Here is a 24,173-nt window from a genome sequence, read left to right as displayed (position 1 = left end):
TTTCCACTAAGCTTTACAAAGGCCATTTTTCGTGTTTTTCAAGTTTGACTATTGGTTTCGAAACAGTGCCCATATTTTGCTATGGTGTGCTATATCTTTTATACTTTTTTTTAAATAGATGACTGTGTAGTCAGGTTGTAACTGCATCAGCTGTGCTTGCTTTCCTCTTGTTAATGGCATAATGCATCTCAAGGGTGTTTTTAATGACGAAAAGACTATATAACAGTCATATATATATATATATATATATATATATATATATATATATATATAGATATATATATATCATAAATCATTAAAAGAGTCATTAAAAGGCTTGTGACCGTGGAACTGTTTATTAAATGAATGCTATTTGTACATGTTTACTTGTTTATTTCGATTTAAATATATAGTAGCATGTAATATAATACAGTTTACTGTACTTAGTTTGAGAAATAATTCTACGATGTATTCTTTATTACACGCTATCCACATATCAAATTAATTGTTGGTTTGTTTGTTGTAAGTGTACGGTAAATAATGATTCATGTACTCACCGTAGCGAATTTATTTTTGTCAACATCGGATATTTTTGTATCATGCCTATTAAAATATTTGCTGTAGGAATACATTTTAAAATAAAAACAAAATAGGGCCTACTAAAACAGCTTACAAACAAGCACAATACAGTGCAACCGAAAGTTTTGAAGAGTTGCCTAGAAACTATAAACTGTAACTGGTTGATTTAGCGTCAGTTCACTCTGGTTGGTCAGACTGGCACATCAGGTCGTAAAGGGGGTTTAAAGAGACAAATAAACAAATCACATAAATGAATGTGGCTAGTGCCACAAATGACTAAAAGAGGTCTTGTATTTATATTTTGTAATTTAACAAAACATATAACATTATATCGGTAACCGGTAGGCTCAAATATCATGTGGAGGAACTAACTGATACATGCGCTACTGTGTCCGTTTTCCCACGTCATTTTTTCGCTAAATATCACTAGAACCACTACTTGGTCCAAACAGCCGGTTAAGTAACTAATACAAAATTATAATCATTATTGCTTTTTAATTCTCAAGTTTCGTAGAGAACGCCGAACTCTAATCTGACCATCTCTTCAGTCATATATTATTGTTATTTGTTGTTCCGGGGGAAGTAAAACATAGTTGCACCCAATTCACGCTTGCATGTTTTCAGATTCCGGTGTTTTTTTTTTTAACCTATAATGTTCACAATTTAAATGATTTTTGTTTGGTAAACGTTACAGTGTTAGTCAAATGAAGTATGAACTAGTAGTAACCAATTTTATTAGAATAATTTTCTCGTGAGTTCATTGTCATTTAATTATAGGATTGTATTTTATTTATTTATTTTTTGCTGTGAGCACAGTGGTAAGTTGAAAGACATGTTGCACTTAAGTTGTCGTAGGTATATTAACTATATAAAAACGATACTGACTCGCAGTTTATTTTTTACAGAGACTGTACGCTATTTCTGTTCAAGCGATTGCAATCTTAATCATGAATACACAGTGTAAAAATATGCATATCAAGCATATGTATCAAACACGATTGTTTCGCGCTACAGCAGGTATACTAGTGTTGCTTTGACTGCACATATCAATCAATCAGTCTTTATTTTACATAACGCCTTTCATAGTGGAACACCATCACAAGGCGCATTACAAGATGCAATAAATACAAGAAAATCCATAATACTTCAAATAGAGAAATGCATAATACATGATATACAGTGGAAAGTTCATAATACATAGTGCACTGAATAATGGAAAGTGCGTAATACATGGTAGTAGCATAATACATGAAGTAGTACACTAAATACAGTGGAAAGTGCAGAATACATGAAATAGTACAATAAATACAGTGGAAAGTGCAGAATTCATGATAATAACAATAAAAGACATTGTTACTCAAGGCAAAATTAGATTTATACTGACTGGACAAAAATGGAGCGTGCCATAGGTGTCGCACGTCGCTGATGACAGATCGCCATGTAGCACGTGAAAGTGTATCCCCGTGCTATGCTACACAGGCGCAGAATATCGTCTGGTAGGGCTGCAGTTCTGTTCTTTGTCTCAAAAGGTTGCACGGTCATTTTATGTTCTTGACCTTTCAACTAGAGTTGTGCGCTTTCACGTGGTGTTTTTATTTATTTTTTTGTCTATGACATGGCTTTAACGTCTGACAATATCACACTGCAGACCAAACACGTTGAGATGTTGTCTATGCAGCTGGTACCCGTTTTTCTCAGTGCCATATACATATGTTTTAAATTTTAGTTAATAGCTGAAGTTAAAACTAACTATGTCTTTCCTGAGGCACCTCCACAAATCAATTTCTCCCATGATGTACACAACATTTCCCCTTGTACTTCCAGATGAGCTATGTCTCAAGAGAGTCTGCATGGGAAATGGACTGTCTCAAGCAGCGACGAGGAGGACTCTGCTCCTCTGAGTCTACCTGTGAAAAAAGTGGAGCGCCCTGACAAAGACACAGCTATAAGTCATGGGAAACAGACAACATTGTTTAATGTGAAGAAGGAACCTGGACACTCTCCAAAGACAGATAAAAACAAGTCTTACAAGGAAAGTGGACATAATAAGCCATCGGTTTCTGGAAAGACTTCTAATAAGTTTTTAGGTTCTGGATCTGAGGAAAGAAAGAACGCACCTGCCAGTGAACAACAACCTCTTCCATTTATGACATCAAGAGATTCTGGAACGACCACGCCCGCTGTCAAAAGAAAGAAAGAGAGCGAAGACTCTGGCTGGTGTCTCTCCAGCAGTGATGAGGAGACTGACTCTGAACATGCAGGTAAAAGAGCCACTCGGCAGCAGAGTCCAAGTCCCAAGAGAAGGAAATTCGAAGCAGAGAGGCGTTCCCCAAGCCCAGGGGACTCGCAGCAGCTGGATGAATCTTTCAACTCCTGGGATTTGCTAGAAGGAGGGGAACCTTTCCGATTTTATCTGAATAAAGTCACTGGCATATCAAATAGGTACAACGCTGGGGCTCTCAATATTAAAGGTAAGAACCAATAAAAACGTGTTGACTTGAATAGTGGTTGGATAATTTTTGTGTTTTGCGGTCAAGACAGATAGATAGATAGACAGACAGACAGATAGAGCGATCATTGATACAGACAGACAGACAGATAGATAGATAGATAGATCATTGATAAAAAAAATCCACATTAAATTTCAGCACGTTTTGTCAGTCACTTTTTCACTAGATCACCTTTTCGTTTCCCAAGCTGACAATAAAACTGTTACAGGTGGTAACAAAAGTGAATCAACTAGATGATTGACAGTCACATTGCCCAAGTACTTGGTGATGCAAACAGTGAGTGCATGTTACACATTTAGTAACTTGCCTCTTCGTTGTTAACCTGGAGCAGTTGATGTAGATGCAGTACCATCTGCACTCAAGAGAACACCCTAGATTGGTGGAATGTAGACCCAAATCATGTGTGTAACAAATTATGTTGTTTAATTGGCAGACTATACAGATTTACATACTTTTCAATTTGTTTTAAACAGATATTCTATCGCCTTTCTTTGGGACACTGAGAGCATCTGTTCAGGTATGAAAAGTTAGCAGATTGTTTTTGGAAAAGCAGATGCTTGTAATGTTGCAATAGTTCTCTGGTCTTTATTATTGCTTATGGTTTGTTAATTGTACTTTATTTTGTTTTAGTTTAATTACTGCTTTGATGTGAAATGGCTGGTAAAACAGTACCCACCTGAGTTCAGGTAAGTCTTCCGTTGTTACAGTATATGTTCTGTTGTAAAGATTTCAAAACTAGGGCTCCTGACTCTTGTTTCACAGATGCATTTAATGAAACATGTTTTTATTTGTGTTTACATCACTGGCTCATGGATCCAAAAAATTAGTTAATCACATCCCAGTAAAAATTCTGTTACAATATATCTTAAGACATGTTATTAATAAACAACAGCTAAGATTTGAAATTACTTCAGTTGAGTTTCAAATATATTTGTTCCAACTAAAAGTTTATTTTTTTCTTTTTAAGGTCAAAACCTCTGTTGATTGTCCATGGGGAGAAACGGGAGTCAAAAGTTCGACTGCATGAGGAAGCTCATCCTTACGAACACGTGCGTCTCTGTCAGGTAAGACTGGTTTTATACCTGTGTCTGGTAGAGTTCACTTAAGAACATGGAACATAAGAAAGGTTACAAACGAGAGGAGGCTATTCGGCCCATCTTGCTTGTTTGGTTGTTAGTAGCTTATTGAACCCAGAATCTCATCAAGCAGCTTCTTGAAGGATCCCAGGGTGTCAGCTTCAACAACATTACTGGAGAGTTGGTTCCAGACCTCAGAATTCAGTGTAAAAAAGTGCCTCCTATTGTCTGTTCTGAATGACCCTTTGTCTAATCTCTATTTGTGACCCCTGGTCCTTGTTCTTTTTTTAAGGTCAAAAAAATCCCTTGGGTTGGCATTGTCAATGCCTTTTAGAATACTGAATGCTTGAATCAGGTCACTGTGTAGTCTTCTTTGTTCAAGACTGAATAGATTCAATTATTTTAGCCTGTCTGCATATGACATGCCTATTAAACCCAGAATAATTTTGGTCACTCTTCTTTGCACTCTTTCTAGAGCAGCAATGTCTTTTTTGTAGCGAGGTGACCAGAACTAAACACAATATTTTAGATGAGGTCTTACTAATGCATTGTAAAGTTTTAACATTACTTCCCTTGATTTAAATTCAACACTTTTCACAATATATCTGAGCATCTTGTTGATCTTTTGTATAGTTTCCCCAGATTGTCTAGGTGAAGGCATTTCTAAGTCAATATAAACTCCTAGGTCTTTTTCATAGATTCTTTCTTCAATTTCAATATTTCCATATGATATTTATAATGCACGTTTTTATTGCCTGCATGCAGTACCTTACACTTTTCTCTATTAAATGTCATTTGCCATGTGTCTGCCCAGTTCTGAATCTTGTCTAGATAATTTTGAATGACCTTTGCTGCTGCAACAGTGTTTGCCACTCCTCCTATTTTTGTGTCATCTGCAAATGTAACAAGTTTGCTTACCGTACCAGCATCTAAGTCATTAATGTAGATTAGGAATAGCAGAGGACCTAATACTGATCCATGTGGTACACCACTGGTTACCTCACTCCATCTGGGTGTTTCTTCTCAAAGAACTAAACAGTACATTTAATAAATAAATATATTAATGTATTATGTTATGTTTAGTTTTTCTATTGAATGAATTACTTTGAAGAGATTTATCCTCATCTTAGTGATTGTATAGATACTGTTTCTCCACCAGGGGGTGGTATTGAATCACCATCTATTTTACATGGTCTTTTCCAGTGTTGTAATCAGCCACTGAGATAGGTATCATATGCCACTCTACTTCACCTAGAACTTCTTAACCAACCATCTCTTGTTTTGTTTTTACAGGCAAAGTTAGATATAGCATTTGGGACTCATCATACGTAAGTATTTTGTTTTGATAATAATCTGTTTGATCTAGTTCCAGATTTCACTACCCTTATTTGCTTGTAGGGTCACAATACAATCTGCACAATTGTATGATAAAGTATTTCAGTAATACCCCAGAGGTTAATTTCACAACCTGCATATTAATTTTCTCTATAAACACTGTCAAACTTAATTGGATTCTCTCTCATAAAATCGGTTGATTGATTTTTCAATAAGGTATAACATATTAATGTGTTTAACTCAGCAGTCAGTCAACATGATATACTGGTAGCCATTAAATGGAAATAAATCAGAGTATCCTTGCTGAAATATTTATAAAATTAATGTCAGCTACTTCCTGCAGACTTTTATTGCAATCTGGAGCAGTTGCAGGTCAAAGTAAAAGTCTGTGACTGTAACTCACATAGGCCATAATGACTCTTCAGAATAAAAGTACACCTGTTGCTTCTTAATTGTTTAGTAATAACTTTATTGATGCAGAAATGCTTGTTCAGTTGATTGTTAATGGAAGAGGGTGCTTGGCATTGCAGACACTTTATTTCAAAGGCAATGCTGTAATGTGCAGCAATGACAGTAACATCAACAGAAAGTAATGAAGTGGAGTGTGGAGGGGGGTCATTTTTTTTCTTTCTTTCCACTGCAAAGTACCACGCAGTGTTACGCACAATCAGAATATCAGTGTGCCAGTTACCTGCACAGGTCAGGATTCCCAAATACGGATTTAACAATCCGTATTGCTTATGCTGGTGTTTAAATGGTATGGAAATCCCTATTGTCAGATTGGTAGTATAATTAAGAAATTAAATCTGTACATTCGTATGCGCTGTACTTTCTATTGTGAGACTTGAAGCTGTCAGTTCTTTCATGTCTGAAACGTCTCTATTTCATTTATTTGGAAGAATAGGCTTCTAATAGATTGCGAAAACAGAATACAAACACATTTACAGTTTGAGACTAAATGGTATTATTTACATACATACAGGAGGTTAGGACTAGATTGGTGAAGTGTGTTTTATCTTTTTAATTGACGAGGAAGATTGGATTAAAATTTTTTGTCAAAATAAAATGAAGTCTTCAGTAGTTTGTCTCCAATTGTTCTGTCATGTCTTGCAGGAAGATGATGTTGCTACTATATGAGGAAGGTTTTCGAGTTGTAATTCATACATCAAACCTCATCCACGATGACTGGTATCAGAAAACACAAGGGTGAGTAATTCCAGTAAATATGTTTCAATTATAAGTATAATCTGTATTTTGTCACTGAAATGTTTGGTTTGTTTTAGATTATAGAAATACTTGATTAATGCTTAAAATGCTTGTTTGTAAAGTGCTTAAACGAAGATGTTAATAGAACAATGTAAACTGTTGCAATATAACTGTGAGTCACCAGGGAGCATATCATTAATTTACTGTGGCAACAAGAAGGGTTACAAGAAGAAAAGATAATTATTCAATGTAGAAAAGCCCTTTCATGAAACTAGAATACGTACTTCAATTGTATTACTTTTTTTTTAAAAAAGGTCCTCATATAATCAAACAGTGCACAGAATGAAGCTGGAACAATGTTATCTGAAGAGATTATACATGTACTGGGGCACTTACAGGAATACAAAATATATGTTGAAACGCACATCTGAAAATGAAGTTTCATTTGTAGGTCACAGTGGAGGTAGTGAATTGCAGCCTGTACAACCTGGCGATGTCCAGGTCATAGGGGGCATCCGGCACTCAATCTGGAGCACCTTTACTGGATACGCCACTCGGGAGCCTCTGTGCTGATTTTATTAATACTCAAAGGAACTGACAAACGTTTCAACTAGAAGTCTTTTTCAATGACTTCCATATTCACTGCAATTACTTGTTTTGCCCATTTCACGCAATTAGATTTTGTATGCTTATATGTTTTGCTGTATGCCCTTGTCTGGTTCCATGAGTATGCAAAAGAGTTCCTGATGGATTGATGAACTGACTGTCCAAAGTGCCACATTTCAGGGATGAATGCCAGAGAAAGACAAGGAGCTGTCAATAATATATATATATATATATATATATATATATATATATATATATATATATATATATATATATATATATATATATATTTTTTTTTTTTTTTTTTTTTTTAAATTAGAATCAGAAACTGAAACGTTTCAGCTAACAGATGAAAAGTCGAAACCCAGATAAATTCTCTTTGAAACTGGAGTGGTGTATATTAAACTGATTTCCTTCGTTAGGATATGGCTGAGTCCACTCTATCCCAAGTTACCAGAAGGAAGCTCAGACACCGCTGGGGAATCCTGTACAAACTTCAAACACGACCTGATTGAGTACCTTGCATCGTATCGCTCTCCTACCCTGAATGAGTGGATAAACCATATTAAGGAGTATGATTTATCTGAAACTAGGTAATGATCAGATCTCATATAGAAATAATTATGTTATTAACACTCCCTATTGCAGAGGACAAGAGTGTGTCATCCCACTGTGCCTGGTTTCACAGACCCTGATTTACACTAATCTTACTACAGGGCCTATTTGAAGGAGTGCTTTGTAGGACTCTCTGGATTAGCATATTATTTGTTTTTTTCTGTTTCTGCACACATGGATATTTGGAATGTTTAATTCACCAGTATGTTTTACCATTGCAGGGTGTGCATAGATAATCTCTGAAGAACCTCTGAAAAAGAGAACATACTGCAGCACTACTTGCTCTTTAAATGATTGGTTGTTAGTTTTTTACTGAGGCTTGTATACACATATATCCAGTGCATATGTTAAAGGATGTTTAACACATTGACTCATCGCTGTTTAACTTCTGTCAGGGTTTACCTTATTGGGTCAAGTCCAGGGCGATACCAGGGCGCTCAGAAAGAGAAGTGGGGACACCTCAAACTCAGGAAGGTATAACTGTTTAAAAGTCTAGTGTGGGTATCATATAGTGCTATGATCTATCAAATAAGTGGTTATAACAGATATTCACAATTTCTTGGATTTATTTGCAAACCATGTTGTAAACGCAACCTTTTATTAGAATGTTCAAGCATGGTGATAGAACGTGTTGTGTTGCTGAGCCTGCTGACCCCTGCTGGAAAAGTGAGGTAGTAGGACATGAGTATATTATTACTGATCCTTACATACTAGATGAAACATAGGGTGCTAAAGGACTAAGTGAAATACATCTGCTGCAAAAGTGCTGGTTTGTTCACATTTAGATACTACTTTGGATGGGGTCAAAACTCCACTCCACTACAAGTGTAAGAGCAGGCTATGGAAAAGCTGAAGTTTAAAAGGTGCCTCTCAGTAGCCTATTAAAATCTTCAGTCATTTCAGCATCTGCCTTGGGTGTTGTGACAGTGCGGTAACATAGTCGCTTTCATGAGGGAACAATGGACATGTTAAATGACGATAAATAATTAACTATAAAAAGTACTGTATTTTATGCTTTAAATGTTGGGTTTTTTTTAGGGAAGAATTGAAGGAATATAATGTTTTACGTATGATGAAATGATAATGGCAAGGAGCCAGATTTATGAACTGAATAAACCTGATCTATTTATATATTTGTTTATGTTCCTAAAAGCTGTTAAGCGAACATGCATCATCAGATTCTGGTGAGGAGACCTGGCCTGTTATTGGTCAGTATTCCAGTATTGGATCACTGGGGGCAGATAAAACCAAGTGGCTAACTTCTGAATTTCAGCAGACTCTCACGACTCTTCAAAAAGGGGTTAAATTTCCACTCAACCACGAGATCCCACTTCACTTGGTGAGCAGTTGAACAGAGGATGTAATCTTAGAGGTGTTGAAGGACTTTCTTTATGCAAATTCATAGTCTTCTTTCTGTGTGGCTTACTAATACTGTGAATATGAACAGCTTCTTTTTTTGTGAGAAACAAAATACATAAGCTATTTCAGAATTTAATAATTGAGTCTTCTTGTTTTCACACTTATTTCAAGTAATTGTTGGAAATATCAAAACAGGCTAAATCAGTTTTCTTGTAGCTTCAGTCGGGTCATGGGCTGGGTGCTACATTTTTATTTACTTGAGAATAATGAACATCCTGCCTTGATGGATGTTGCTCAGAAATAAATTTTAAAAAAGAGCCCTTTTGCCAATGGATTTTAAGATAGCTGTCAACCGCTTAGGGCTTTTGTTATCATATACTATTCCATGACCATTGAGACCTATTGCATCTGCACAGTTCAAAATGTGTTGTGAAGTCTTAAATACTGTAGTGAAACATGTAAATGCCTTTATCCCTTCTGAATTAACTTTTAACCATTGGTACATTCTTATAAAATGATTAGCAATTCAACAAAAAAAGAACCCAGTTACTCCTTTAGGTGGTTATCCTTCTGGGGGTGAATGTCCCAGCTACAGGAATATAGTGAAAGCACATATGAATATAAGGCTTACACTTCGAACTGCCTTGAGAGGCCCTCATCTAATTGTAATGAAACTTACAATGGTAGCACAAGTTTTTAAAGGTATAGCTCACAAAAATTAGTTTTGTATACCTGCCTCCACTATAGAACAGGGTACTAACTCATTTCTGTTGTGTCTAACATTTTGAATTGAGAAAGGTATGTTTTTTTTCTGATAAGTAAATGTTAATATATATTTTTTTTAACACATGAAAAAAAATGAAGGCACACATAGCTAATCCAGCTTGCAATAAATCCTAGTATGGGTGAAACTGCTATATGCTTTAGGGATCTTTCCATCCCTGGATTAAATAACTGTACTGTTTTTTGTATTTTTTTACATAGATATATCCAACAGTGGAGAATGTCAGAACAAGTTTGCAAGGTTATCCAGGTAACCTAATTAAATGTACATTTGTGTTCATTATTGTTTAATGAAAAATGCCATGTAGAACATTGATTTTCCATAGTTGCAATAAAAAATGTATTTATAGCTATATGCTCAGACCAGATCAGTTGGACCTATGGAAGTGACTCACCCTTAGGTCAGTGGCTTACATCAGTTCATTACTTTGTGTTGGGAAGCCCTTGAAACAAGCTTTAAAGTGAGACAAATGTTATATATATATATATATATATATATATATATATATATATATATATATATATATATATATATATATATATATATCAAGTTTACAGAGATTTCTTCTTGTGAAGAGAATGTATAAGGCTATAAGAAAGAGAAAGCTTTTTGTTTTCAAATTTGACGTTGTTTCTGTCGCTCCACAGCTGGTGGCTCGTTACCGTACAGTATACAGACAGCACAGAAACAACTCTGGCTTCATTCATACTTCCAGTAAGTAAGATCTTTGATTTTTTGGGGGGACTGGGCCATTATACATTTAATATACATTTTAATATAGTTTAAAAAACTGTATTAAACAGCAGGTCCTTGATCGGCATTATTTTGTTATGAAGATGCAATATTACATGCAGGGGTTGACTGGAATCTGTTTCTTGTTTTTTTTTTGTTTTATTTTAGCTACTAGTTAGGATGGAAGTTTGTGACAAACTACAGTGGCACAGGCTGCTTGAGTTTGACTTCATGTTCCTTAAATAAAATCACGAAAAAAAAAGGTGTTTTATTGCATTTTATATTACTCCTTTATTATTGCTTGCTAACTTACTGTTACCAAGTGTAGAAACCAGGCATGTATGAATTAACATGGTAGCATCAACACTGCCTAGCTTCATAAAGTTATTAGATATGTTTTATTCCACAATCAGATATACATATTCCACAATATTGTCATTGTTGACAAAATATGAAAAAGTATGTTAACTAGTTATAATGCATAACATTTGCAGCTACATTTCAAAGGACAAGCCATATGTTAAACTTTCTTTTATTTGATTTGGAATTTTAAGTAACTGAAGTGTAATGTTATTTTTTCTTTTTGGTTTAGTAAGAAATCTGATAATTCCATAAAAGACACATTTCATGGTTTTCTTGCACTCCAGAAACTGTGTGTTTGGTATTCTCCTGTGTCAGACTGGTGCCCCATTACAGAGAACTGCCAGCCCAGAGTAGTTATATGTAGCTTTCAAAATGCAAAGCTTTTTATGCCTTGGTGCAACATCTCTTCAAAGCATTAATGATCTGTTACGCAGAGACTCAACTACATAGCTTGCTAGCAAGGCACTTCAGAAAATGCATTACTCACACTCATTATATTTAAATTACTTTTTTTTTCCAAATGTGTTTTTGGGATTTAACTGTTTCGCTGTACATTGGAAGTGTCTGAAATAAGATTGTGCCACTGTATATTACTTTTATGAGGCATTAATCTCCTTCCACACCCTTAAATGCAAAATGACTCTGATACTGCTAAAGAATGTTCAGACCATAAGTTCCATCAGAATTAAATAAGCACTTCTACAGATATTTACAAATGTAACTGTGATATACAGACAGTCAGATAGCTTGTCTCCAAACATCCCCAGATTAGGATGCACTCATTGGGTGTTGCTAAAGAAAGTCCTTTCAATACAATTGAAGGAGTAGTTCTGACAGTACACCTGCCTACATCCCTATGGCCCTAAATGATATTTATCTTTTGTGAACATCATCCATAGTGTTATCTTTTTAATTTGTGAGACACTTTAAAGCCTCGGTCTTGCATTTGCAAAGTGCTAGCTTTTTTTTTCCTGTTTTGGGAAAGAAAATGTATCTAAAATTAATTAGAAACCTTTTTATTAACATGAAAAGAGAAAAGTACAGCACTTCAAATCTGCACAAGAACTCAGTAATTGTGTAAGTGTTGTCTGCAAGGCTGATTTAAGTCACATTAGTGTCCGTGTCCATTACTGAATATGCATGTCATTCTTATTTTATATGCAGGCTTTGATTTCAGATTTAACCAGGATTAGTCATCCATAAAAACTGAACTGCTTAAACAAATCTGTTTTTCTCACTGAGTAGAGGTTTGCAAGTACAATGAAAAACAGTAATTCCCTGAGCATGTTTTTTAAAGATATATTTTTCCTTTATTACAAAAGCGAAGCATCATATTTTGGTACTGATTCCTTTTAACCATCAGTTGATGGTGCACCCTAAAGGGCTGTGTTTCTGTTTTGCAGTTGTTTGCAGTTTTATATATAACACAACTGACATGTCTTAAGATCAGGTTTTTGTTAAACTGTGCAAGGACATTTGTTATCATATGCTATTCCGTTGTGTTTGTGCTGGGTGATGTATGTAACCAATTTACCTTGCTGTATAATTCTTATATTTTCTAGTAAATGGTCAGCTGATGTGACAGGAAGAACCCATGCCATGCCACATATAAAGACCTACGCCAGGATCTCTCCACACTTTAAAGAACTTGCTTGGTTTGTTGTGACTAGGTAAATATATTTTAATTGACTGGTGTTGATGAATTCTGATTTTAGTTAATGATAAGGATTTACAGTTGCACGTTTACCTCTGTGGGTGTTCAAGACCTGTATCACCAACTACACAAGGTGTTTCACATTCTCCATGGTGACCTCCTGTGATGTGTTTTTTTTTTTCTTTTTCATCTTGGCTCACCCTGCCACCAGATGTGTTAATTTCAGCGTGTGTTTTAAAGGCAAAAACCCTTCGCCAGCCTTAAGGTTTTGAGCTTGCCCTGCTGATAATCCAGTCATGCAAACAGTATTTCATTTTGTAATAAACAAGTGTTAGCAAAGTATCTATGCAATACCCTGGTGGACTAATTTGTGGCAGCATTTGAGCCCTTTGAGTGATGGGCTCCAGTGCATTACGCATAATATTTAATTGACAGGTCATGTGACATCATAAACCGAGAGAGCGGCTTCGGGTAAAGTTAATTTTCTGCATCGCGACGGGGTCATTCGCAAGACAACCCCAAGCCGATCACAAAAAGATTAATAATAATCATGGAAATCAGATGCATTGCATTCACTAGAATCATGTGATTTGACAGCAGAGTATCAGGAAGAAAAAAGTGCCTGGCCACAGTGGTTGCTTAGAAACGAAACCTTGAGGTGTGGAAAATTCATTAACAAGATGACTATCTTGACTCTGTCTGGGAGTAATAGGCAATTGTTTCAGAATATACAGCAATCAAAAAGAATATTCTGCTCCATTCTCAAGAGTACCTTTGCAAAAAGAGAGATGTGGGCTTTGTTCTGTTTTGAATTGTATGTTTAACTGCTTTCTCTCTAGTTTTTTACTTTGATGGTAAGAATCACTCTGGACGGCTTTGAACTCCAGCTTTTGGAAACAGCATTAAAAACCCTTCTTTTGCTACAATCTAACATTGTGACACTTGAATTTTACTGTTTGAGATACTGCTGTGTTTTTGATGTTCCACACTATTGTCTTGCAAAAATCATTGAAAACCAAACAGGTACAGTAGTGCTTGTCAGAATCTGTCTGATTACCATTCATTGCTAGGCATCAGAAAAAGTTCTCTGGGTCCTCGTAGGAATCAAAGCAACAGGCCACCATGCTTTGCATTGCTATAATTGTGCCTGCCATTGAGGCTGCTGTCTTTTCTAATGAGGCAAACTTGTGCATTTCAGGAGAAGGCAGAATTTGGATGCACTGTTTAAAGTTCTAGGGATTTGATACATTGACGCTGACATTCTGATATACTAGTTTTAATATATCACATGCTTGAGTTCATATTTTAAACTGAATTGTAATTAAATGGGAGTTTCACTTTTGCAAAATACAGGTTTGAAGGTCAGTAGTGTGGAGGCAGTATTCTTGGTAATGGTGTAATAAGAAGAAGTGGGTGGACAGATTCTTATTTAATGCAGTAGAAACCAAGCAATTATTTTTACAGCAGTTCTTAAACAACCTCTTCACTTGCATATTAAATAATTATATCAGCCATGTTTGTTCTGTAGTTGGTTAGAGCATTCTAATGAGGCGGGGTACGACATGTTTCCAAACAGATCATCTCATTGAGCATGGTTTACTTTTGGTGAATAAACATGAGGTTTTTCAAAAGTTGTCAGAGACCTAAAATTGTCAAGTTCTTATCTCTTTACAGATTTTGGGTGCACATGGTCTGGCATAATTCATCTGCGCATCTGTACTGTTCTGTATAGAGCTGGACCAAAAATGGTATTCATTTCAGTTGTACTGCAGGGCAACAGTAGTGTTCAGAACTGGTTAGAGGAAAGAAAAACACTTGCTAACTGGACCCAACTATGTTAATTTTAATATGTTTTGGGGGTACAAAGATGACTTTTTTGTCCTTGGTAAGTATCCATGATAGATGCTACTTAAATTTGACCTACCAATACTAAAACCTAGGTATCAACTCTTATTTTTCAGTGCAAATCTGTCGAAGGCTGCCTGGGGTTCTATGGAGAAAAACAACACCCAGCTAATGATTCGTTCATATGAACTGGGTGTTCTCTTCCTGCCTTCTGCATTTGTAAGTATCTTCTGTAGCAGCAGGAGACCTACAGTGAGTGTTACACACTACAGATATACTTATTTATTGCTGATGCACTTTCCTTGTTCAGGTTTTGTTTTATACTTGCCTGTTTACCACAGACACTAGGCTGGGTGGTACCTTGGTGCAAATATGTTGTAGATACTTGTTTCTTTCTTGATTCAGATAGAACTATACATTTCACTTTGTAGAAGTGGGAAGATCCACAGCAGTTGTTGCAAATTCCACCACACCTTGCTATCACTGTATAATTAGGCCTCTTTATCAAAGCGGGTTTCAGAAAAGTTGCTAAGCAACCACTTCATTCTCCTGTCAACCCATTTGAATGAAAGGGAGAGACAACTCCAAAAAGGGATTACAGAAATGTATGGGAAATGCATAGGAAGTTTTAAAATGATTTACATAATGGGGCATTGTTACATATGTAAGGTTGTGGAAGTAAAGCAAACACTTTGGCTGTGTTAGAGATTGATTTAATATAGGTGCATTTATCATATAAGAAAACACCTCAACCTGCCCCCACATGTTCCAAATTTAGGGAATCTATGCCTTAGTAATATGAGCATCCTAGTTTGAAGACATACATTTAGTGCCTGCTACTGCTGGTGCAGAGCTTGGAGATGATTAAATACAATATGCTTTGTTAAGTATGGGGGGGGGGGGGGGGGTCAGGGGGTGCTCGGCTCTGAAGGTGCCATGGCTGAGACACTTCCCTACTCATGTTCTGATGAAAATTAGTGTCAAGGTAAACTGGAAAAATCAACCACAATACAGTGCTCCCCTTTATAACGCTGTAGTTGGGAGCCATAATTAAGGGACTGCGCTATTTGTGTTCCGCCATGTAACAAGAATACTATTGTTAGTGTAATGGCATTATGGGGGAAATGGGAGCCATGACCGTTCCGCCTTATAATCTCCTTATAAAGGGGGAGCACTGTATTGTCTTTTAATATGAAACATTTCCATCTTTCCATGAACTTGTCAGACATTAGAAAATATAATGCATTGTAAAAACCAAAAATGATAGGAGCTTTTAAGTTCAAGAAATTCTGATATTGAGTAACTGTGTAGTCAATCCACTGTGCACTCCATATTCCTTGGTCTGTTCCTCTATCAACAGTACCAAGAGCTTGGGCTATTCTATATTTTTTTCTTGCAAAATGCATTTAATATTGTTTTGATTTTTCTTTTTCAATTAAATTATGTTTTATAATTTGCATTTAAAGCAGTTGAATCAAATAATATATTAACATCTAGTGTCTGAACATTACATGACATAACAGGAGATTGTGATGCAATCGTAGCAAAATATGTGTTCTCTCAGAGGCATTGCAACTCCCGTTGCAAAGCCGTTTTAACTTGTTTGCAGCTGATGTATTAAGTGTAATTAAGAGTTATTTTAGCAGCTGCAAATGCAATTTTGAGGTCCCTTCAGGCCAAAGCAATAACTAAGAGGCATCCATAAGTGTTTATCAATGAAAATGGTTATGATATGAAATCAGACTTTAAAAAGCAGTCTCGGTCTATACTGTAAGTGCCTTGTTGGATCAGAGATATGTTCTCCCAACCACATTGCAAGCCTTCGAGGAAAATGTAATACTTACGAGGGCATTCTAAGAATATATATATATATATATATATATATATATATATATATATATATATATATATATATATATATATATATATATATGTTAAATGTTATCATTTGTAGTATTATATAGTGTCTTGAAAACTTTTGGACTGCTACCGGCCATACACATTAAGTATTTTGTGGATAATACTGGAAAACCAAAGGGTAATCCCTTTATGATTGCAGAATGTCTAGAGTGGAATTTCCACATTGTTATTTTGGATGACCAGTTAGCTCACTGTTCTCTCTGTTGTATCCCACTAATACAATGGCCTCTGACTACCATTTGAAGTCAGACAGCTCTCTCTTCGAGACGTGGTATCAAACTGCCTTTTATAACTGCCATCGGTAATCTGCAGATCAGCACCGCCTGGTGTGGTTCAGTGCATTATGTGCGCCTCATCTGGGGCGGGCCAGCACTTTTTCCTTGACACTTTATATAAGGTCTTGGAATCTGAGTGAAGTGAGCAACCTCACTGGATACGGACATTGTGATTTTTTTTTTTTTTTTTTATATATCAGTTTCCCTAAACAATTTCCCGAAAGGCTCTTTGAGCTTCATTTTCATATGTAATTTTCTTTCCAAAGCAAAATTGTGTTTTGGCAATTACTGTCTTGTATATGAGTTACAACTATGCTGCATGTAACCAAACAAGAATAATCCTTGTCACAGCAGAGGGAATGGACCACAGCACCTCATTATATATTTATAAAGAAAGCTAGGTGTTTATTAAAAATGATAAACAGTCTCCCACACTTAGAAAACCATGAAGAACCTGTTATTTTTTTCTGCATGAGACAGCACAGTATATCCTTTGGTAGAATAAAAGGCAGTTGCTTTCTCTATATCAGGCTGTACATCAAAGAAACTCCACAGCATAATTGTGTGCAGTGGGTGTTTGAGAACAACACTCTTAGATCATTTTTTGATGTAGTTTTCCTTTTATCATGCACTCTGTTGTAAAATGTGTATTGGGTTGGTCAGTATTGTCTTGTCATGTATATAAAGTACACTTTTATATGCAGGGTGAGTCATACAATCAGGGGAGCGCAGGTTCGCATCCTGGCTGTGCCAAGTAATTGGACGTCACTGGGGTCTGGATGGAGTGTCACATTGGCTCAGGCTCGACATAAATTTGTGTAGATTCCATTCCATACCTCTTTTTATTTATTTTTTTTTAGGTAGGACAGGTTTGTATTTAATGAATAATACATGATCTTTATATTGGCCATGTGGTTATACATTTAAAGGACCTACCCAGTCTTATTGTGTCACTCAGAAATACGGTATATTATCAGATCTCCAGTCAAACTCTCCAGATTGGCTCCCTAACTGTTTTGGAAAACAATTATGAGTATGTTCTATACCAGGGCTCCAGCTTTCTCTCAAAATGCTAGGAGTTGATAAGCAATACGTTGTTAAAATACATCTTGCTTTATGTTCCTTTTTTTAGTGTGAAGTCTATCTGATATTTCCAAGCTGGTTGGTGCTCTGAAAGCAAGTCGTTCTAGATAACTATAAATGAGGAAACAAACATGTGTCTCAAAACAACATTTGTCCATAAACCCAACACAAGTTGGTTTAAAGTAATTTCCTCTCTATACGCCCTTATCTTGGTTCTTTTTGGAAACGTATTTGCATTGAGAACAACAGTCATAACTGTTTCTTTTCTAGCAGTCTCTAGGCCAGACGTGATGAGCTCATCATGTCTGGCCTAGAGATGTGCAAGTGGATGAGGCAAGTTTGGTGAGGCATTGTGGGAATACATACTCTGCTGTGATGTATGGAGAGCAAGAGGCTCACCTTGCTAATGCTAAAAATAGATATTTTTTTTCTTCATGAAAATCTGAGTGTTTGTAGAATTTCAAAATGAGCTGGGTGAAAAAGGAATGGGATAATATTACGGTATACTAGGATTGGACAAAAAAATGTGAATCACCCCAATTCCAGTAGGATTTAGGGCCGTCACGGGCAACTCTTAGGTGTGGAGGCTTTTTCCAAATGTACTGTATTGTGCAAGGGTCTGTGAATGTGCCTGTTTGTCCTGCAAATAAACTAAACCTATACAGTGAATTAACCAGAGATGGACTTCAATTACCCAGCAACCACTTAAAAGCCTAAGGAAATTCTGACTGGAATGTGCCTTTTGAAGATCTTTTTTTTTTTTGTCTCTAAAATTAAAGATGATACACTATTTAAAAAAATACTAAATAGCATGCATCCTACTTTTTTATTTATTTTTTAACTAGGTGTAAGCTAGGCATTGCATTTAAGTGTTTTAACATTTCTTTTTTTTTTCCAAAAAGGATCTCTTTCTATTAAAATGCAACCCCTCAAATGATTAAAACCATGTTTTTCCCACAGAATATGAAAACCTTCACAGTTCAGAAAAATCAATTTTCAGGCAGCAGGGACTCTGCCATGTCCTTTCCTGTTCCATTTGATGTGCCCCCTGTGCACTACACTGGCAAAGGTAATCCTCATAATTTCAACATGTGTGTTTCTGAAAGCCAGGGTGTGATCTGATCATGAAATCATGGGGAAGGAGAAAGGACTTACAAAATCATAGTAGCCACTAAATATCTGAAAGGGCTTTTGTTGAACGACCATTCGCTACCTTAGCCACAGCAGCATGAAGTAGAGACTAAAAATAGTTTCCTTGCTTATCCAGACCTTGATGTTTTTAGATGCGAACACTGCCACACGTATTTCATTTGTATAACCATGTTTAAGCCTGGCCTCGCAGCAGTTCTGCTGTGACACCCCACCCCCTGTTCAAAAAATACGATTCAAATATAATAATAACCCTTATTTGACTAGTTGTAGTTTTGCCTCAGTTATAATGCAAATTGTTTGAAAATTAAGATGTGCTGCTCCAAGAATGCAAAACCCCACTCAAAGAGTGACATCACAATAGCACTTCAAATCTTGTTTGCATTTATAGTCATGTAGGACTCAGTACTTCAAATAACATTTATATATGATGTTTTCCATTTCCTTATACAAGGGTTATAATAAACTTCTTTATTTCAGCAATTTTATAACGGACATTTTCTTTTCTTAAATTACCATGTGAACATTAGAGATCCGTATCCTAGGTTTTTTCTGGGAATGAGTGGGACTGGTATTCATTTCTGAAGTTTGGCGTGAAAACATTGTGCACTGTGCTTCCCTAGACATCCGAGTTCTCAACACCTCTTGAGGGAATATGATTGGAATCAGTTCAATCTGATAGCCTTCAAATGCCACTGTATATAAAATGGGTTCTGGAGTAGAAGTACACTGCATCACCTTGATTGACACTGACTTAGGAGACTCAAGAGGAGAAATTAACCCTTTCCCTCTTGAATACTTTTATCACATGATATCAGTGTATCGGAACCTTCCAGTGTTTATTTTTGTTTTGTTTTGGGTTTTTTGTTCTTGATTAAAGTAATAACATCTTGATTCGCAGGTAGCCAGCATTTGCTTTGCTGCTGTCAGGCAAACTTACAAAATCTGTTTTGTGATTTAATGTAAGAATGCATTAGATAGATTGAATCCTGAATTTCAGTGCTACACACTAGCAACACCAGCTACATGCATGTGTATTTTTTGCATGCATTGTTGTGTATTTTAATAATTTAAGAAATTTTGGAAATTAAAGAAAGAAACTGCATTCAATGCACAGTGTATTTTCCAACTCGACTTGCTGGCTCGTTACAGACATTGTTTTATGAGCTCAGACCACCTATTTAGGCATATCTTTAATACCCATGTTACTCAATTTGCTTGTGCACCATTGTGCTGCCCTTACTGTGCATGTTCTCTGGTGTTAGACAGGTGAGCTCTTTGAATGTCAATGTAGAGAAAGACATCAAACTATTAAGTAGATCAGAAACCATTTCTTGTTACTATGACAGCACCGAAAGGTTTTTTTTTTGTTTGTTTTTTTGGCAGTTCTGTAACTCGGCTGTAGAGCATTCTGGTAATTGAGAAAAGGCACTTGGAGGTTTGCAATTAATTTTTGGAGAAATAGAAGAGGGCAAATGGCACAACAAAGCTTGAAATACTGACTTTATTTAAAAACAATCAAAGGCTTTTGTATTAATTTGCTATATTTCTTGAGATACAGTGGAGCCAATGAGCACATCAAAGCAGCTCTACTGTATGACAGCAACAGGCATCAGAGACTATTTAAATCCACTCATCCTTTGAAACTATAATTCAAGTCTTTTTGTATGACTTGGTTATAATATGTTTGTAATGCACAATAAAAAAAATACATTTAACAACAATACTTCCAAAGGACTTGCATGAATGCATTTGACTTATATTCACATTGCTTGCTTTGTCATTAGCTTAACAGTGTTAGAAGCAAAACTACTGAAGTAGGCTTCCTGCGGTCCCATTAGATTTGTTGTGAAAAAATATCTCTGCATTACTGGGACTGGGATTTCTTGAAAATGACACAGACAACAATAAATAAAGTGTTCTCATGGTAGTCAGATAAATATAAAGCAGTTCATATTTTTGTTAAAAAATGTCTCTTTAATATTACATGCTTAACATACTTTAAACCTTACCTTGCCTATCTGCCTAAGTAGTTGCTGTTGCTGATTTGTGTTGCAATCGATATGTTGAGTGAAAGATGCACCCAATTTTAGCACCACCATCTCTAGGCAGTAAGAATATTACTGAAATATAGCAATTTTTAAAGGAAATGGTGGTTTATTCTAAATATTAGCCCAGTGCCAGGGCAGTTGTTAAGATTAATTGTCTTCATTACTGTAGTGAATTGTCTTCAGGAAACATATTGTGTTATAAGATTTATAGCAAGAATATTTCGTAAGTAGAGTCATTTTCACCTTCACAGTTAGATGGTATATTTTGGATGTTTTGACATTTCAGAGAAAAGATAATGAAGTATTTTTTTTTTACTAGGTAAATATGCCTTTGTACATCTAGGCCTATAACCCCACACTGGTTTTGAAACATGTCTGACATTTTGGAAAAGATTAGTCTGAACATTCAGGGCGTTTTGGAAGAAAACCACTCTGCATTGGAACTGTCATTCCCTAGTGCTAAATAATCTAGTTCTAAGCATCTTAAAAAATGAGTTAGCAGACTCGCCGCCTCTGTTTATATCAGAACACAACTCACAAAAAGCATTTGAGATACAGACTGCGTATTTTCAGTGATATGTAAAATCCTTTGGGGAAAAATGTAACAGCACCCTTTACTTTGACCTGTGACCTTATATGGCTGCCCTATTGTGGCCATCTGACGTTTTGTTGGCCAAGACCAAATGCATTGGCTTGACATTGATTACACAGATGCCTGTAGGACTCTCTAGGTCAGTGTAAGTTTAAGGATCATCCAATAAAAAGGAACTGTTTTGTGGCACTAATTTTACACAGTGTAATGAATAGAAAAGCCTGAACAACAGAAACAAAGAAACACTCCTCCACCTCCCACCCTGGAATTGTGAATCACTCTTTTACTGAGAGGTCTGCTTAGAAGCATCCTCTGATTGCTTTGTTTGTGCCTCTTTTTTAACTATTCAGCAAATTGCTTCTCTGTTTTAATACAGTTTTGTATTGCCAGTTACCATGGGCACCGGGTTTATGTTCCCATTGTATGAAAGCTCGCCTGGTACTGTTCTTGAAAGAGTAGTAATAAGAGTTTAAAGCTCCTTGAATGTTGTTCGCTTTTTGGTGCAGGCGATTGGGAATTGGCAGCTGCACAGTTCTGAGTTTTAGATGTTACATTTTACAGGTTCCCTGACTTTCAGAGGTTAGTGTGACCCTTGCCCGTGTTTCAGTGATCTTACCTTCAGCAAAATTCAAGTAAATTAGAAATGTCATAGCCTGCGTATTAAATGCATCTAAAGCTAGTTTCTGGGTACAGTATATAAATATATTGTATATTTTGGGGGTTTTTTTTCCAACAACTTATTAATTAAAATGTTAATGTTACCTTTAATGAGGATAGTATGGGTTAGAGCTCTGTGTTTGCCTATAATGCACAAAATCTCTGCACCCCAGAGCCAACAACTAAATAATGTGTTTGCTCGTACTTTATCTTTTCTATATGTGCAATACTTACCTTACCAAAGAGCTGAGTGTTTATTTCATATCCTGCTCTTCAGGTCCACATCCTCAGAAGGGTCAATTAAAGACTATCATTTGTATTTTTGTTTCCATGCTTGTACCGTTAACTTCTCTGTCTGATTTTTACTTTGTTTGCGAATAACAGAACACAAAAAATCTATTGAAAGAAATACTTCAAACAGCATAGAAAAAAGCCACGTTCCAGTCAGTTTCACTGAATCATTCATTTTAGTCCTTTCAGTGTTAGTAAAAATTTTAAACCTGATATTCCTCACGGTGCAGATCACAAATAAATTGAGAATACTGAAATTCAATACACATTAACAGAAGATTAAAAATAACAAGCATATTTGGTAAACTATCATGTGAAAATGCATAAACTGCATAATTGTCAGTCTGTCACTCTTTAAATTGTTGTATTTCTTTAAAGATGTGGTCCATTACATAACTAATACGAGAATGGAGAGGTCTGTGGCTGCACAATATCATTGAAAACATACAAGTGTCATGAAAAAATATTGTGGGAATAACCCTGGCCAACAAAGCTGCAGTACAATTATTTGTTACTGACTGAATACAGTTAATTTGAGTCTAGTATAGAAAGCTTCAGCAAAGTAATGCCTTTGGACTTGGTGTAGCAGTACTATGCATGGTCAAACTCTGGAATGTCTGATGTTTAATATGTTTAAAATTGTATTAAGCCTAAATTTAAAATGGTGTAGAATATTTAGATGTTAATGTTTTGATTCATTTGTCTGTCCTTAGATAAACCCTGGATTTGGAATATCCCATACACCTATGGTCCAGATACACATGGGAACATCTGGGTTCCTTCATAAATCACTTGCTTCACATGCAACACCATTTGTACTTTGCATCCAAGTGCTCTGTACCAACAAGAAATGGAAGACTGGGTTGAGGAGTACCGAACCGTTCATTCAAGTGATTTGCGTTACTGGTGCTGTAAAAAGAAATAAATCAATAAATACATTAATAAAATTAATGAATCATTGTCACAGTGTTGTATATTAAGTATATAGGTTATACTGCAATGATACAATTACTTTACAGCACATCCTAATTCAGTATTGGTTGTTGTTTTTTAATAATGTGCACAAAAAAAAGCATACATTGTTATTTTGTAAAATTATCATTTTGCATTCATTTTCTAATTTTCTTGTGGTTTGTAAATAATGTCTTTCCTTGAGATCAGTCGCTGAAAGTTATTTCTTAAATCTTTCACATTAAAAGTCTTTTTAATAAGGTTGCTTTATTAACACTGTGCCTTTTTTTCCTGTCACATTTTATAATCAGTTTCATGTTTTGTTTTACTAGCATACAATGACCCCTGACACTCTTTTTGATTACCAGCCACAGGGATGTTCTGAACATTGAGAGGAAATTGCTTATTCCTGCCTCTAGGTCCACAGGCATGCTTCTTCTGCTAGCCACAGTACATTAAAAGACATGGAAACATTTATAATATAAAAAAGTATCATTTATATCTATACACATGTATTTTGCATTGTGTAACTACTACACCCACACCATGCAGTTGCCTGTT

At 35.8% G+C, this 24,173-nt stretch overlaps 1 protein-coding gene across 1 annotated transcript; it reads left to right on the top strand.

Moving 5' to 3' along the window:
* Positions 1-1,198: 1,198 nt before the first annotated feature.
* LOC121329588 (tyrosyl-DNA phosphodiesterase 1-like) lies at positions 1,199-23,814 on the top strand. The gene is made up of 16 exons (XM_041275243.1): positions 1,199-1,376; positions 2,383-3,029; positions 3,542-3,585; positions 3,699-3,754; positions 4,036-4,132; positions 5,438-5,472; positions 6,593-6,685; positions 7,714-7,884; positions 8,302-8,380; positions 9,060-9,245; positions 10,250-10,298; positions 10,697-10,763; positions 12,707-12,814; positions 14,760-14,862; positions 18,882-18,990; positions 23,375-23,814. The coding sequence occupies exons 2-16, from the start codon at positions 2,390-2,392 to the stop codon at positions 23,446-23,448; spliced, it is 1,911 nt and encodes a 636-aa protein (XP_041131177.1). The 5' UTR covers positions 1,199-1,376; positions 2,383-2,389; the 3' UTR covers positions 23,449-23,814.
* The last annotated feature ends 359 nt before the right edge of the window (positions 23,815-24,173 follow it).

This window comes from Polyodon spathula, chromosome 17, assembly GCF_017654505.1.
Source record: "Polyodon spathula isolate WHYD16114869_AA chromosome 17, ASM1765450v1, whole genome shotgun sequence".
Taxonomy (NCBI): domain Eukaryota; kingdom Metazoa; phylum Chordata; class Actinopteri; order Acipenseriformes; family Polyodontidae; genus Polyodon; species Polyodon spathula.
Note: the sequence above shows the minus strand (reverse complement) of the source record. Positions and strands in the feature narration are given on the sequence as shown.